Genomic DNA, 17136 nt, shown 5'->3' on the forward strand with positions numbered 1-17136 from the left:
CTCTGGTATTTTATTTCATTCACATGTTTAAACTATAATGTTTTACTCTTAATGTTTTAATGCTTAATGTTTTATTCTTAATGATTTACTGTCTGTCCTGTTGATACTCATGGGCGAAGCACCAAGGCAAATTCCTTGTATGTGTACATACTTGGCCAATAAACTTATTGATTGCAAGTATATGGACCATGCCCGGGAGGTGAATGGATTTCTTGCTCCCCTACAAGTTGTAAATAAATATTTCTCAACACAAAACAAAGTGCTGGAATAACTCAGTGGGTCAGACAGCATCTGTGGAGTGAATGGACAGATGACATTTTGGGTCAAGACATTCTTCAGACTTAGGCATTATGGTTTTTGTTGCGTCCATTCCCACAACAGATGCTGCTTGACCCTCAGAGCTACTCCAGCACCGTGTGTTTTGCTCAACATTCCAGCATCTGCTGTTCCTTGTGTCTCCAATAAATATCTCCATTTGATCCAAGTACAAACTCCTGCTGATAATTCTCTTACTTCACCACAGACTATTTACAGCATGCACCCCAAAAACATTCGAATTCCAGCACAATGCTATCTTTACAACACCCTGAGTCAACTATGATGACAGACCATGTCATAATACACCTGAAACACACACACTATCGCCAATTCTGTCAAACAAGAGATTGCCGGAAGGGCAAAGTGAACAATTTATGGATATTCTTAAAGAAAGTTTCCTTGGGGGAAAAAGTACATCATCTCCACAGATTGCTTAAAATGGGGAAATCTTTTCACTCAAAGTGCCGAATCTTTTACATTTTCTAGCCTGAAAGCCTGTGGAGGCCGAGTCATTAAGTTCATTCAAAACAGGGATTTCTGAATTTTAATGAAATTAAGATATGGTATAATTATGAAAATTATGTTGAGGTGGAAGATCTTCCATGATCTTGTGTATGATGAAGCTTGGAGGGCCAAATGGCATGCAATTCTTATATTTCTTTATCACTGGCGTGAAGAATTATTTCCCAACATATCCAACTTTCAGAATTTATGTTATGTTTTGTAAAGATGAGCGAGAGGTTGTCTTAATATCACTGAGTTTTATTTGTAAGTACAGCCTATAATTGTATTGCAATGCAAGAAAAAAGAGATTTTCAAAGAATTTAGCAACCTTTGTATTTTTGGATCTATCTTTCAATTCTTAGCAGACGTTAACCTCTTCTGGTAGGCTTCCCATCCAGCTTTTTTAAACATTCTTGCAGCTATCTTACAATCCTTTGCAGACAGGATCCCTCGGCCCACAATGATAATATCGGATGCCCTTTTGTTAATCACTTCTTCAGGACTCAGATACTGTTGGCCCAGGTTATCCGCTGAGAAATTGAGGCAGAAACAAATAGTTACTTTGTGTACATATCAATAATACAGTGTAACAAGCAAAGATACTTTGGTAACAAGCATTAGCAAAAAAAACTATCAACTTAAATTAATTTTAAAAATACTTTTGTTGCCCGTGCTCTGGGAACATACGGCAATGAGAATGTCCTGATTCCAGCAATTTATTTTAATGGATAACATAAAGTAAAATAGCTGGTCTCCTGTTTTGGCTTGGGTTTTATTACTATCTCATGTACTGGTGTATGGTGAAAGGATCTGTTTTGCATGCTATTCAAACAGATCAAATATACCATAAAGAGATACATTCAGTTCAAACCCATACAATAGAAAGAGCAAAGTGGAAGATAAGAGTGCAGAATATAGTTTTCAGCATTGCAGCGCACAGTTCATTAGACAAAGTCCACGGCCCTCAATGGGGGTAGAGGTGAATTGAACAGTCCAGTACCTAGTTTATGGAAGGAATGGCATCATTGGGAAGATAAACAACAAGGTAAAGTGATTTTGTTATTTTTAAAAGAAGATATTTAAATAATTAGGTTTAAACAAAAAAAATGGCCCAACTAAAGAGAAACATTTTGATTTGATTTTAGAAGGATCTTAAATGAATACTGAAGACAAACTTGACAACAGCTGCCCAGAAATAACAGTTTTGTGCCTTGTATTGAAGTGGCTCCCTAAAAAGGATGTGCATAGTCGAGGTCCAATAAGCTGACACTCTCTTTTCCTGGTTTTGTCCATGTACAAGTAATACGTATTGGTTATTCATTTACAGAGTCCTGGAGATATTCTCCAAAAGAAAATAGAAATGCTTGGCGTGAAAACTGGACATGTTAATGAAGATAATGAGGTCTACTTACTCCCATAATATATTTTCCTAATGTGACATTAGGAAACTATTAAATGGCCTACCAATTTTAATATAATGATCAGTTATGCCTTCAGCTGCTCAGGCCTCTCTACCTCTGCTATGCATAACCCAAGAGTTCCTACCTGAAATGCCACCTGTCTATTTCCTTTCCAGATGCTGCCTCACTTGCTGAGCTCCTCCAGCAATATTTTTTTTTTGCTAAAGTGCCCAGCATCTGTAGTTCCTTGTGTCACTCACATTTTCCTTCTTTGATTCTTAACACTTATTTAGCTGACCAAGGTGTGACAAATTTCATTGTTTAAAAAAAAACCCTTAAGGATTACTAGGTCAAAAGTGCTATGTGAGTATTTGGTGAAAACAGAATAATTGTAGATAGAGGAACTTTATTAACAATTTTTGAATTCTAGCATTTGTTCCATCTCAATTACAGATACGGCATATACGGTTTTTATTTCCACGACCGTGCTGCATTCTTTATCGGTTAGGTTGGTTTTGTGGAGCTCAACTGGTCGAGCAACATCTGTGAGTTAAAGGAATATACAGTGTTTTGGATGGAAACCCAGCATCAGGATTTTTTCAGATTCTAGCTTCTGCAGTCTATGGTGTCTCCAAGTTTGTTTTGTACTTAGTGTAATTGTGAAAGGGAAAATATTCCACTGGGTAATTCACTACAAATCATTAGGCTTCTTGCAACAACCAATGGCTGTTTATATTGTTAAATTACACACCACCTCGGCTTTGTGTATCATGGCTTTTCTTCACTACAACGGGATGTAATCATGTAACTCCCATATAATATTATGTTGTAGTGCGTGGGTCTCAAAATGAGGCAAGTAGTCCGCAGTTTGAGAAGCACTTTACTTTATTTCCTCCCGGTTCAGGGGAAGACGAAACCAGGGAAAGATGGCACCCAAACCCTGCCTTTTATACCCTCCGGCTAAGGACCGCCTCCGGACTGCACCACTCCTGTGCCGAGGGGTTCTGCAGTATAATGGGACGACCCTTAGGAGCCGCCACAGGACCCCCCCCCAGAACCAGAGGCACAAAACGCACCGGCGGGCGCACGACCCGGCCGGCCCGCGTGCGGAAGTCAGCAGATCCCGGGGCTTGCGGGGGCGTAGGTGGAGGGACAGGTCGAGGGGCCGGCGGGAGGACAGGTGGAGTGACAGGTGGAGGGAGTCGTGAGGGGGGACGCCCTCGGGGCCGAGGTTGAGCAACCAGCACCGGCTGGTCAATGTCCAGGTGCGCCGGCTTTAAACGGTCAATCGACACGGCCTCCGGCCGGCCCCCCATGTCCAGGACAAAAGTCGACTGCCCGTGTTCCAGCACCCGGAACGGGCCCTCGTACGGCCTCTGAAGTGGCGTCCGGTGGGCATCACGGCGCAGGAAGACGTATGGGCAGTCCGTGAGGGCCATTGGCACGTGTGGGCGAAATGTCCCATGGCGGGATGTCGGGACGGGTGCGAGCCTGCCAACTCGCTCGCGAAGGCGTTGAAGGGTGGAGGAGGGCGTTTCCTGCTGCTCCGGCGCCGACGGCACGAACTCCCCGGGCACTGTGAGTGTCGACCCGTACACCAGCTCCGCCGATGATGAGGCCAAGTCCTCTTTGGGAGCGGTCCGGATGCCCAGCATGACCCACGGCAACTCGTCCATCCAGTCCGGGCCAGTGAGCCGTGCCTTCAATGCCGCCTTCAGCTGCCGGTGGAACCTCTCCACCAGACCGTTAGCCTGCGGGTGGTAAGCCGTGGTGTGGTGCAGCTGCACCCCCAGCAAGCGAGCCATGGCTGACCACAGCTCGGAGGTGAACTGTGGCCCCCGGTCGGAGGAGATGTGCGCCGGCACCCCGAAGCGAGCAATCCAGTGCGCGGACAACGCACGAGCACACGAAGCCGATGAGGTGTCAGCCAACGGAATGGCCTCCGGCCACCGCGTGAAGCGGTCCACCATGGTCAAAAGGTGGGAGATGCCCCGGGACGGTGGAAGGGGCCCCACAATGTCCACGTGGAGATGGTCGAACCGCCGGTGAGGTAGACCGAACTCCTGGAGAGGTGCGCGGACATGGCGCTGGATCTTTGCTGTCTGGCACGGGATGCAGGTGCGAGCCCAATGGGCAACTTGCTTGCGCAGACCGTGCCACATGAAGCGAGCTGCCACCAGTGCCGTTGTCGCCCGGATGACGTACCCAAGACGGCTATCATCACGTCGGGGTCACCAATGTAGTGCGTGGGTCTCAAAATGAGGCAAGTAGTCCGCAGTTTGAGAAGCACCTCAGCGCGACCTCGTCTCTGCTGACGCCCAGCGCGCTGACGTCATCAGGGCGCGCCATCCACATGGCGTCAGCGCGCCTCCCGAGGGCCCGAAGGTCGTCAAACGAGGCGTCGGTGAGTTGCAATCGAATGTAGGCCGGCAGCAGATGCAGGTAAGTGTACTCGAACAACAGGCACGGCGTGTACCCGTCTAATAACACCACCATTTCCTTTAGGAGGGTAGATGGCCGCCGGTCGCCCAGGCCCCCCATATGCAGGATCCTACCTGCCCGCTCCATCCTACTTAGTCCGTAAATTTGGAGCAGGAGCTGTTTCAGGCCGAGATATTTATCATTGTCCGGGGGGGGGCTGCGAGGAAGTCCGATACTTCTTCCACCGCATCCTGGTCGAGGGCTCCCACCAGGTAATAGAAGCGGGTGGCATCGACCGTGATGCCCCGCAGGTTGAACTGGGCCTCCGCCTGCTGGAACCAGATGAGCGGCCGTGTGGTCCAGAAGCCGGGCAGTTTCACGGAGACCGCGTCCAGAGACAGGGTCGGGCTGGCGTGTGAGGAGGTAGGGCTTTGTTCGGTCTCCATCATGATGCCAATGGAGCGTCGGGGGTCACCAATGTAGTGCGTGGGTCTCAAAATGAGGCAAGTAGTCCGCAGTTTGAGAAGCACTTTACTTTATTTCCTCCCGGTTCAGGGGAAGACGAAACCAGGGAAAGATGGCACCCAAACCCTGCCTTTTATACCCTCCGGCTAAGGACCGCCTCCGGACTGCACCACTCCTGTGCCGAGGGGTTCTGCAGTATAATGGGACGACCCTTAGGAGCCGCCACAATGTGAACAGAGCACTCGCCTGTTACCAAATAAATAAGGGAAGTTAGAATAAAGGTCAGTAATGCATACAAATCACTAGGGTAGTGCCTGTTCTGAAGAAATACAAATATGACAGATGATGGGTATAAATGTGCCTGCTTTCACAGAAATATCGTCAGGTCATAGAACACATTGAAAATTATTAAGGGATACTACCAGAAAGAGCAAAAGATGTGGAATTAGGATTCAAGATCAAAATGAAATCAGCTTTGAAATCAGCCATAAATCTGGATGCCATTTTGAGCAAAACAAGTCATCGTCTGTACATCATAAGTATTGATCACTCCAGGATTACTAGCTGTGGATAAAATGCAAGTAAAAAATATTGAGTACGTAGCAAAATTACTGCTGGTTACAGCAGTAGGATTTCCAACCTCCCCTCAGGCCAGTCCTCCACCATCTCTCAGTCCTAATCTCTCTTTTCCCTCGTATTTAATTCCCCAAGCCTTCTACTTAAATCTGCAGTTGCCCTGAGCAACCTCCCAACAATGCACCCAAGTTTTTGATCTTTGTATTCAACCACTCAACATTGCTCCAAGTTGTTAAATTGAGAGCTCCTTAAATATCCTCATGGCAGCCCAGGTTTTAATATTGTGCAGGAAAAAGCCCAAAAGTCTAACCTTTTTACGACATTGCTTCCAGCATTTGAGTGAATATAATTGTAAAGATTAAAAGATTAGCGAAGAAGTTTAAAAAAATAATTTACCAATGCTTTAAAGAGCACAGATTCTTGTATTGAAGTTAATGATTAATCGTACAAACAATGAAGAAACTGGCACATACATGGGACTGGGACTAAGCCTTGTGCAATCACTTGCTACTTGAACTAAACAAGTCATTTCTGTTCACATCTTTCTAAACATTAGAATTCATTACTGGGTCTGCAGAGTTAAATGCGATCATGAAATTATTCTATTGTGTTGATACTGTGACTGTGTAACATTTCAACTGCCATGAACATCGTAAAATATAGATCTTTTTGAACACTACGTTATCTTTTCTATATTGCACATTTAAATGCAAACTTCAGAAGTAGCAATCTTACCACCAATCTGCATCTGAACTCCTGGGGTCATATGAACAAACTCTGGTCTGCCACTGATGTTTGAGCTAGATATAAACCCAATTACAAAATCAGTATGTTGTTCGGCCAGTTTTACCTAAATAAAACAAAGAGGTTAAAATTCAATTTTTTTTTAATCAGAACCTAGGAGCTAGTTCACAAAATAGCTTCATGCATTAATTTATAGCCCCAGTTAATTCAAAGCTAATACATTTTACATGATCTTAAAAATTGCATGAAACAACCTTTAGATTCTTTAATTATTAAAGATCATACAAATATATCACTTTATCAACTGGAAGTTTGAAATATACAGTGAGCAATACTGGTCATGACCACAATTATATGTCCAATTTACTGGACTTTGTGGAATTTTAAATTCCATAAAAGTATCACTAAATTGATGGCCTTTGACACTTATCTAGAAACACTTGAGTAAGAAGTCATAATTGACAAGAAAGCATAGAATTGTTTTCTTCAATATAATAGGGGTCTTGGGATGTTGTAGGAGAGTTTTGTGGTAAAGATCCTCTCTCACAATTGTGGATTTAACCTGCCGAGTTCTCTCATTTGTGTTCCCAATTTATTAGAATACAAATCAAAACGATTTAATTACAGCTGCTTTGGTGTAGTCCCCTGTAGCTAGGGAACCTTCAGAGCTCATTTCTGCAATCAGCAAACAACCTCGTTTCAGAGGCATCCCAACTTCTTTTAGTCCTTTTACGACTCCTGGGCCAGGAACCACATGAGCATTCACAAGGTCAGACCATTGAGCAATTTTGTATACTCCACCTGGTGAAGAAAAATAAAAAAATCAATAAAGACACTTTTACACTGGAGTAATATTGATAACTCCCAAGGCTCGTGTCCACCATAGTCAATTCTAAAACTAGTACAGCTGCTGCATCACAGTGTCAGAGACCCGGGTTCGATCATGTCCTAGGGTGCCGTCTGCATATTCTCCCCGTCATTGCATGGCCTTCCTCTGGCTGCTGCAGTTTTATCCCACAGCCCAAGGACTTGCGGGTTTGTAGGTTAATTATCCTCTGTAAAATTGCCCACAAGTGCGGGGAGTGGACGTGAAAGGAAAATAACACAGAACTAGTGTGAATGGATGAATAATAGTAGGCGTGAATTTGGTGGGCCGAAGGGTTTGTTTCCATACTGTATCTCTCAACCAAACTAAAACTAAACTAATGTGCCATCACCATAGGTCACACTATTTTGGTTTCCCACTCAAATACCAATGCCTGGAACTCCGTCAGACTTATAGATGCAACACCTGCTTCGGTACGTGAAATAATTAATGTCATAATGCAAACACATTCTTCGATATAAATAGTTAATTTCATGTTTATTTTCTTAAGAAGAACATACTCATACAATGTCTTTTGTTTCCTGCTGGTACACAATTCAGAAAACAATTGCTAATGCAATGCAGTAAGTTTGGAGAGAGGTGAGAAAGTTGAAAGCAAACCAAACATTGCAGATGAATTCCAACAGAACAATCTCAAGCACTTGTTCATTACAATTAAGGTCAAATAATGAAAGAGGAATGGATGGTAAATAATGCTGCAACAAATTTGATTTTGATTGCTTAAATGTTATAGAGTCAGAGAAATACAGCATGGAAACAGGGCGACACCTGTCACATGTCCCAAATACAAAGGTAGACACAAAATGCTGGAGTAACTCAGCAGGACAAGCAGCATCATGGAGAGAAGAAATGGGTGACGTTTCGGGTCTAGACCCTTCTTCAGACTGATATACACTTTGACCTCCTTTGAGGGGTGGTACCATCACAGTTATGAGAGAAAAGGCCACCTCCCTCCCCCGCTTTGAATCTTAACCAATACCATGCGGGTTGGAAGGCCCAATGGATCAAATTGTTGGACACACCCCCTTGATCATGAACGGTACTGTCATTAATCTTACTTGCCAAGGAAATTTCTTAAGTTCTTTACGACACTGCATATTCCTCAAGAGAGGCCCTCAAACCCAGTTGCCTATACATGTCGTGTTTCTTCCCCTGCCCCCCCCCCCACCCCCCCCCCCCCCCCCCCCCCCCCCCCCCCCCCCCCCCCCCCCCCCCCCCCCCCCCCCCCACCCCCCCCCCCCCCCCCCCCCCCCCCCCCCACCCCCCCCCCCCCCTCCCCCCCCCCCCCCCGTCCACCCCCCCCCCCCCCCCCCCCCCCCCCCCCCCCCCCCCCCCCCCCCCCCCCCCCCCCCCCCCCCCCCCCCCCCCCCCCCCCCCCCCCACCCCCCCCCCCCCTCCCCCCCCCCCCCCCCCCCCCCCCCCCCCCCCCCTCCCCCCCCCACCCCCCCCCCCCCTCCCCCCCCCCCCCCCCCCCCGATCAAACTTTCAATGTCCTTTGTCATCCAATGTTCTATAAATCTACCATTGCCTTCCCTGCTTATTGGAACATACTGGGCCTGAACGTACTAATTCCAGACTCAAAGTGAGTTTCCCCGAATGAAACCAAATATCTACTGTGTGTCCTACTCTTCAGTTGCAACTTATTCAGCTATATAATCGTTTCAGGGATTTATTTTACAACATCTATTACAAGCTTTTAAACTTACCTCCATACTGGTGTTTAACAGTGTTCCCAATATCTGCAAATTTTCGGTCTTCAAATATCAAAAACTCATGCTTGTTGGCAATTGCTCTTAATTCTGTGAACACATCTGAATTAAAATCATCCAGTATATCAACATGTGTTTTCAAAATGCAGATCTCATTACCAAGCAAATAAGCCAGCTGAAGCAACTCTTTGGAGTTTGTGACATCAGCAGCCAGACACAAATTTGTTTGCTTCTTTTCCATTATTTTAAAAAGCTCTGCTGCGATAGGATGAGTCGCAGGAAGCTGAGCACGAGCACAATAACTCATTTCTTTAAAGTGCGTTTTTACATTACTCTGGTTGTGGAGTTGTTCTGCCGAGCCATTTATCATTTCATTGACTGGCACACTAGCGTTTGTTCTTATGAATGTCTTGACACTTTCTACCATGTCAAAATCAAGTTTGCCTTGGTCATGTAAAATTTCTAACAGTCTGGATAAGGAACAAACAGAGTGTAAACATATCCCATCCTCTTCTAATCTGGCTCTTCCTCCTTGTTCTCGGTCCAACAACACCACAGCATCAGTGACATTTAATCCCTCCTTACGAAGAACTTGCGCAGTCTCTAAGACACTGGAACCACTTGTGACAACATCTTCAATAATAAGGCAAGCTTCTCCTGGGATAATAGTGCCTTCCACCATCCGTTTTGTACCTGTAATCATAGAAATGACAAAATAATGCCCTAATACATTTTAAAAAGTGGGGATTACTGAGAAAAAATCTAATATGGCTGACTTCTTCCAAACCAACCTAACAATTTAAAAATCTAAGATTCAATAATTTACAAACTATTAACATTGAACTAAATAATCTAAACATTCAAAGACTTATGACTTTCTTCCACACAAATCGCACCCCATAATTTTTAAGTGTATTATACAGTGTTGAACAATGTCCATGACGTTTCCTCACTGCCATTATTCCAAACAATTCAGTTATTCAGCAAGATGAACAAAAGCGTGAAAACGCATACCTCCAGATTCAGGGACAGTTTCTTCCCAACTGTTATGAGGCAACTGAACCATTCTATCACCAATTAGAGAGTGGTCCCGAGCTACCATCTACCTCAGTGGAGCTCCTCGGACTATCTTTAATCTGATTTTTCTGGAATTTATTTTGCAGTAAATCTTATTCCTTTATCCTATATCTGTACACAGCAGGGTGCTGGATTGTAATCATTCTGCTGACTGGATAGCATGCAACACAAAAACCTTTTGCTTGTCAAGTTTGATCTTGCATAGTTTATCTACACATTCAATTGAGAATACTGAAAAATGTTATTATTTGAAAATAAGCATCTAAATATATACCAAAAGGCTGAATAAAATTATTTGTATCTTTATTCAATATTACAAATTTTATCATTCAGTACCACATATTAAAATCTTTCCAAACAACTGAAACACAAAATAATTTTAAATTATTCTATCAGGTCGCTCCTCAGCCTACAATGCTCCACAGAAAATCACTACAAATTACTGCACAAAATTAGTAAAGGCAACAAAAGCAAACCATGCACTAGGATTTATAGCCAGGAAAGCAGTATTGAAAATTAGGGATATTATATTATAAAATCTTCGTTAGAGCATGTAGTACTCAATGTCTTATGCCATAGCATAAAAAGAATATACAGACACCGAAGAGTATAAACATTTACAAGGATGAAACGAGAAACAGAAAATAGGTGCAGGTGTACGCCTTTCGGCCCTTTGAGCCAGCATCGCCATTCAATATGATCATGGCTGATCATCCAAAATCAGTACCCCTTTCCTGCTTTCGCCCCAAATCCCTTGATCCAGTTAGCCTCAAGAGCTATATCTAACTCTCTCTTGAAAACATCCAGTGAATTGGCCTCCACCGCCTTCTGTGGCAGATAATTCCAGATTCACATCTCTCTAGGTTTTTCTTCATCTCAATCTTAAATGGTCTACCCCTTATTCTTAAACTGTGACCCCCTGGTTCTGGACTCCCCCCAACATCGGGAAAATTTCTCACACATCTAGCCTGTCCAATCCCTTGAAAATGTTATACGTTTCGATAAGATGCCCTCTCATCCTTCTATATTCCAGTGAATATAAGCCCAGCCATCCCGGGATTAACCTGGTGAACCTACGCTGCATTCCCTCAATAGCAAGAATGTCCTTTCTCAAATTAGGAGACCACACTGCACACAATACTCCAGGTGTGGTCTCACCAGGGCCCTGTACAACTGCAGTAGGACCTCCTGCTCCTATACTCAAATCTTCTCGCTATGAAGGCCAACATGCCATTTGCTTTCTTCACTGCCTGCTGTACCTGCATGCTTACTTTCAGTGACTGATATACAAGAGAAATATGAGGAAGTACATATCAGGAAAAGATAAACAGATTGTCTTTTTAAACTGGAAAATAAAAGGCTGAAATAATAGTTTGTTAAAATGACAAGTGACTGCAAAGTAAGTGTTACTGCTTGCGTAATACAGCATAGACAGCATCAATACAAGATGTGGTCACCAAGAAATCCAACATCAAATTCAGAAGAGACACTTTTGTCCAGAAGAACATGCATGGTAATCATTATCACGTGGTCGAAGGAAATGGTTGAGGTACAATTAAAGGGAGGCAGAATATGTGCACAGAAGTGGAATGGAATAATGGACTATGCTGATTGATTTAGATACGAAAAAAACAAGAGGAAGCTTTAATGTTAACTTGGACTTATTTGGTCAAATGACTTATTAATGTTGTGTATAACCTTTGTAATCTTATGTCAATTTAAGCAATCATAAAACGCAAACAATTTCACCATCATTAAATTTCAGCATTCATCTGGATAAAAATGTAGTAATAGAGGAAAACTAAATGACATTGGTTTAAAGATCGTCTTAGAAATTAGCAGAACAAATTGAGAATGGTTTGTGAAGTATACAGAAGCTTTGGCTTCATAGATTTTTTTTAAAGCAGGCAGATTATTTTGAACAAATTAAAAACTCATTAGTCTATAGCTGGCAGATTGATGTAAATGTGTAGGTGGGAATTGCAGCTGCTGGCTTACATCAAAAATAGACACAAAATGCTGTTAACTCAGCAGGTCAGGCAGCATCTCTGGAGATAAGGAATAGGTGGCTTTTCGGGTCGTGACCCTTCTTTACACTGAAGCCTGAAGCAGGGTCTCGACCCGAAACATCACCAATTCCCTTTTTCTAGTGATGCTGACTGACCCGCTGAGTTACTCCAACATTTTATGTCTATCTTAGATTGATGTTAATTCTGATCATCACATCAGTGTCTTAAGAGGGGGTGTAAAAAGGATGGATAAGAATAGAATGGATAAGAGAAAAAAAATGATACTGCAAAATTCTTCATTGAGTCCAAAGACTTCACCTACCCATGCTGTCCAGAGATGTTGCCTGACGCGTCCAACTCTGTGCATCTTTTGTTTGTTCCCATTAACAGATGGTTGGTTCTAGGAACCAACAAATTAGTGCACAAAAATCAAGAGATTAGATTGCTATACAAGATTGATTTGCTCCATAAAGAGCTGGTAGGAACAATAAGCTGAACAGCCTGTGTGCAATGATTTAATTCTGTGATTATATATGATAAATTTTTACCATGATCCTTTGCCTCCTTTCGACGAATAAGCATGGGGATTCCATTAGAAGAAGAGATAATGGTCGCAAGAGGTAAGGCAGTATATGGAACCCCACAAACAGAACTGCATTTCACTCCAGCATTGTTTGCAGTCTTCCATAAGAGATCGGAAACCTGTGAAGAAAGACATTTGATTTGTTAATTGCAAGTCGCAAAGCAAGCAGGAATTTAGATGTATACTTAGTGTACCAGCAATCAGAAATGAATCTCTCGATGAAAACTGCAAAAAGAAACCATGTACACAGAATTTTTTTTTTTTTTTTTTTTTTTTTAAAAAACACCAAAAATAATGCAACCAGATTCAGAGCAATTTGATCTGGTATATACTGGGATTGTCCAACAAAACAGTGCACAGCAGTGGAAAATATTATTTGATTCATCTAGTGAGTGTCCAACTTTTGATAATAATTTCGAAGGTACAAATGCATATTTTTCTATTGATGCACAGGCTGTTTCATAAATATATCACAAATAACATGTCCTCACTTCAATCTCATATTCTAACATGTCTAAGAATATCTGAATGCCGCAACAGTTAGACATTGCAGTTAAAAAAGCAAGTGTACAACTTCCTTTCATTATCCAGTATGTGGAACACAACAGCAATGGTACAAGACTTCACAAAGGTTAGTACTGTGCAATATTGAAACTGTACAAGAACATGATTGCACTGCTGAGGAGATACAGCAGGGGATGCTGCATTTCACCTATGATGAAGAGGTGGGTTTTATTTTCCTTGGCGCGCAGATGACTAAGTGACAAACAAAATTTGAGGGATGTACAAAATAGGGGGGGGGGGGAAGGGGAACTTGCCTCCAAAGCAGAAATGTCTATTAATCAGAGAGCACAAATTTAAATAAGGGGTATGAGATTTAATGGGGACAGTTTTTTTTTTAACCCAAAGTCCACACTGACTTTCAAATACTCATTTATAACAGACCTACATCAATTCAACATTGTTATTTTCCCTACATTCCCCACCACTCAATTATACACAATGGGGGCCATATACAGTATCAATTAACCTACCAATCTGCACATTTATTGGATAGAACATGTTATAGTGGAACAAGGTTTTGCCCAAAATATCTCTGCTGGCCATGACGCTAATTTAAACGGCACACCTGCCTGCACATTAATTCCTGTTTGTTCATGTGCTGCATAAACGCATCATCCAGGGAAAGAGACTACCTATCTGTTAAAGTATAGTATGCTTCTGATTATTTCTGAAAGCACGTCAACAAACACCATGGCAATAACAGAACCTATACCCAAATCCACTGAAAGGAACTGGATTGAAACGCAGCCTTCGTAAGCATTGCTACCTTCCACCTCTGACAAATCAGTGCCTCTCCACGCTGTTGCTCATCGCACTTCTTTTTTTACAAAATTAAGTTTATTCAACTACAATAAATATTTACAAAAGTATTTATACAAACATCAAGGTGTAAATACATTTGTAAATAGTTATTGTTAAAGTTGAATGAGTTTAATTTTGTATAGCAAAACACACATCACTAAAACAGACACAAAATATGGAGTAACTCAGCCGGACAAGGCAGCATCTAAGGAGAAAAGGAATAGGTTCAGACCTTTCCTCGGAGCCGTGTCTCGGTGCGAAACGTTACCCATTCCTTCTCTCCGGATATGCTGCCTGACCCGCTGAGTTACTCCAGCCTTTTGTGTCTATCTTCAGTGTTAACCAGCAGCTGCAATTCCTTGTGTAGGAAGGAACTGCAGATGCTGTTTAAACCGAAGATATATATAAAATGTTGGAGTAACTCAGCGGGTGAGGCAGCATCTCCGGAGAGAAGGAATGGGTGACGTTTCGGGTCGAGACCCTTCTTCAGACAGTCTCCAGCATGTTGTGTCTGTCTACAGTTCCTTCCTCCCCATCACAAAAACACCAGACTATCAACAACCAAACATGGAATCATTATTCTCCAATCTTGATGCGGGGTCCAGTCAACCAATCCCGTCCACCAAAGAGCTCTTGCTCTAGTATCCCTGGTGCTCACACGCACGAGTACCTGGTTCATGAGAGCCGGGTGGGACACAATCACCCTTAGGTCGAAGTAGACGGGCGACGAGATGCCGCTCTTGAGCACGAAGTTGCCGAACTTCACCGCCTGCACCGCGTGTAGCGCCGACACCAGCGCCTCCATCTTGGCCGCCCGCGCCTGCGCGACCCGGCCCTGACCTCTCAACCGCTGCGTCACGGGGTGTGGGCGGCGCTTTCCGTGACCCGGGGCACAGACGGTTGAAGCAAAGATCCTATAGATAGCACCCCTATAGCACCCCTATAGCACCCCTATAGCACCCCTATAGAACCCCTATAGCACCCCTATAGAACCCCTATAGCACCCCTATAGAACCCCTATAGCACCCCTATAGCACCCCTATAGCACCCCTATAGCACCCCTATAGCACCCCTATAGCACCCCTATAGCACCCCTATAGCACCCCTATAGCACCCCTATAGCACCCCTATAGAACCCCTATAGAACCCTTATAGAACCCTTATAGAACCCCAATAGAACCCCTATAGAACCCCAATAGAACCCCTATAGAACCCCTATAGAACCCCTATAGAACCCCTATAGAACCCCTATAGAACCCCAATAGAACCCCTATAGAACCCCTATAGCACCCCTATAGAACCCCTATAGAACCCTTATAGAACCCTTATAGAACCCCTTATAGAACCCCAATAGCACCCCTATAGAACCCCTATAGAACCCCTATAGAACCCCTATATAGAACCCCTATAGAACCCCTATAGAACCCCTATAGAACCCCTATAGAACCCCTATAGAACCCCTATAGAACCCCTATAGAACCCCTATAGAACCCCTATAGAACCCCTATAGAACCCCTATAGAACCCCTATAGAACCCCAATAGAACCCCTATAGAACCCCTATAGAACCCTTATAGAACCCTTATAGAACCCCAATAGAACCCCTATAGAACCCCAATAGAACCCCTATAGAACCCCTATAGAACCCTTATAGAACCCCTATAGAACCCCTATAGAACCCTTATAGAACCCCTATAGAACCCTTATAGAACCCCTATAGAACCCCTATAGAACCCCTATAGAACCCCTATAGAACCCCTATAGAACCCCTATAGAACCCCTATAGAACCCCTATAGAACCCCTATATAGAACCCCAATAGAACCCCTATAGAACCCCTATAGAACCCTTATAGAACCCCTATAGAACCCCTATAGAACCCCTATAGAACCCCTATAGAACCCTTATAGAACCCCTATAGAACCCTTATAGAACCCCTATAGAACCCTTATAGAACCCCTATAGAACCCTTATAGAACCCCTATAGAACCCCTATAGAACCCCTATGGCACCCCAATGGCACCCTTATAGCACCCCTATAGCATAAAACCCCTATGGCACCCGTATAGCACCCCTATAGCACCCCTATAGAACCCTTATAGAACCCTTATAGAACCCTTATAGAACCCTTATAGAACCCTTATAGAACCCCTATAGAACCCTTATAGAACCCCTTATAGAACCCTTATAGAACCCCTATAGAACCCTTATAGAACCCTTATAGAACCCTTATAGAACCCTTATAGAACCCCAATAGAACCCCAATAGAACCCCTATAGCACCCCTATAGCACCCCTATAGAACCCTTATAGAACCCCTATAGAACCCTTATAGAACCCCTATAGAACCCTTATAGAACCCTTATAGAACCCTTATAGAACCCCAATAGAACCCCTATAGCACCCCTATAGCACCCCTATAGAACCCTTATAGAACCCTTATAGAACCCCTATAGAACCCCTATAGAACCCCTATAGAACCCCTATAGAACCCCTATAGAACCCTTATAGAACCCCAATAGAACCCCTATAGAACCCCTATAGAACCCCTATAGAACCCTTATAGAACCCTTATAGAACCCCTATAGCACCCCTATAGCACCCCTATAGAACCCTTATAGAACCCTTATAGAACCCTTATAGAACCCCAATAGAACCCCTATAGAACCCCAATAGAACCCCTATAGAACCCCTATAGAACCCTTATAGAACCCCAATAGAACCCCTATAGAACCCTTATAGAACCCCTATAGAACCCTTATAGAACCCCAATAGAACCCCAATAGAACCCCTATAGAACCCTTATAGAACCCCTATAGAACCCTTATAGAACCCCTATAGAACCCTTATAGAACCCCTATAGAACCCCTATAGAACCCCTATAGAACCCTTATAGAACCCCTATAGAACCCCTATAGAACCCCTATAGAACCCCTATAGAACCCCTATAGAACCCCTATAGAACCCCTATAGAACCCCTATAGAACCCCTATAGAACCCCTATAGAACCCCTATAGAACCCTTATAGAACCCCTATAGAACCCTTATAGAACCCCTATAGAACCCTTATAGAACCCCTATA

At 43.5% G+C, this 17136-nt stretch overlaps 1 protein-coding gene across 1 annotated transcript; it reads right to left on the bottom strand.

The window, feature by feature from the left end:
* Positions 1-1059: 1059 nt before the first annotated feature.
* Positions 1060-14900, bottom strand: umps (uridine monophosphate synthetase). The gene is made up of 6 exons (XM_055638042.1): positions 14728-14900; positions 12658-12811; positions 9021-9716; positions 7054-7229; positions 6420-6534; positions 1060-1352 (listed from the first exon to the last, which is right to left on the bottom strand). The coding sequence occupies exons 1-6, from the start codon at positions 14860-14862 to the stop codon at positions 1174-1176; spliced, it is 1455 nt and encodes a 484-aa protein (XP_055494017.1). The 5' UTR covers positions 14863-14900; the 3' UTR covers positions 1060-1173.
* Between the last annotated feature and the right edge of the window lie 2236 nt (positions 14901-17136).

The sequence above is a fragment of the Leucoraja erinacea genome, chromosome 7, assembly GCF_028641065.1.
Source record: "Leucoraja erinacea ecotype New England chromosome 7, Leri_hhj_1, whole genome shotgun sequence".
Classification (NCBI taxonomy): domain Eukaryota; kingdom Metazoa; phylum Chordata; class Chondrichthyes; order Rajiformes; family Rajidae; genus Leucoraja; species Leucoraja erinaceus.

Coding starts and splice junctions, on each gene's coding strand:
- umps (XM_055638042.1), bottom strand. CDS start 14,862: ATGGAGGCGCTGGTGTCGGCGCTACACGCGGTGCAGGCGGTGAAGTTC. Junction 12,812..14,727: donor ACCCGGCTCTCATGAACCAG/GTACTCGTGCGT, acceptor CTTTCTTCACAG/GTTTCCGATCTCTTATGGAA. Junction 7,230..9,020: donor TGTTAAACACCAGTATGGAG/GTAAGTTTAAAA, acceptor TTTCTTCACCAG/GTGGAGTATACAAAATTGCT.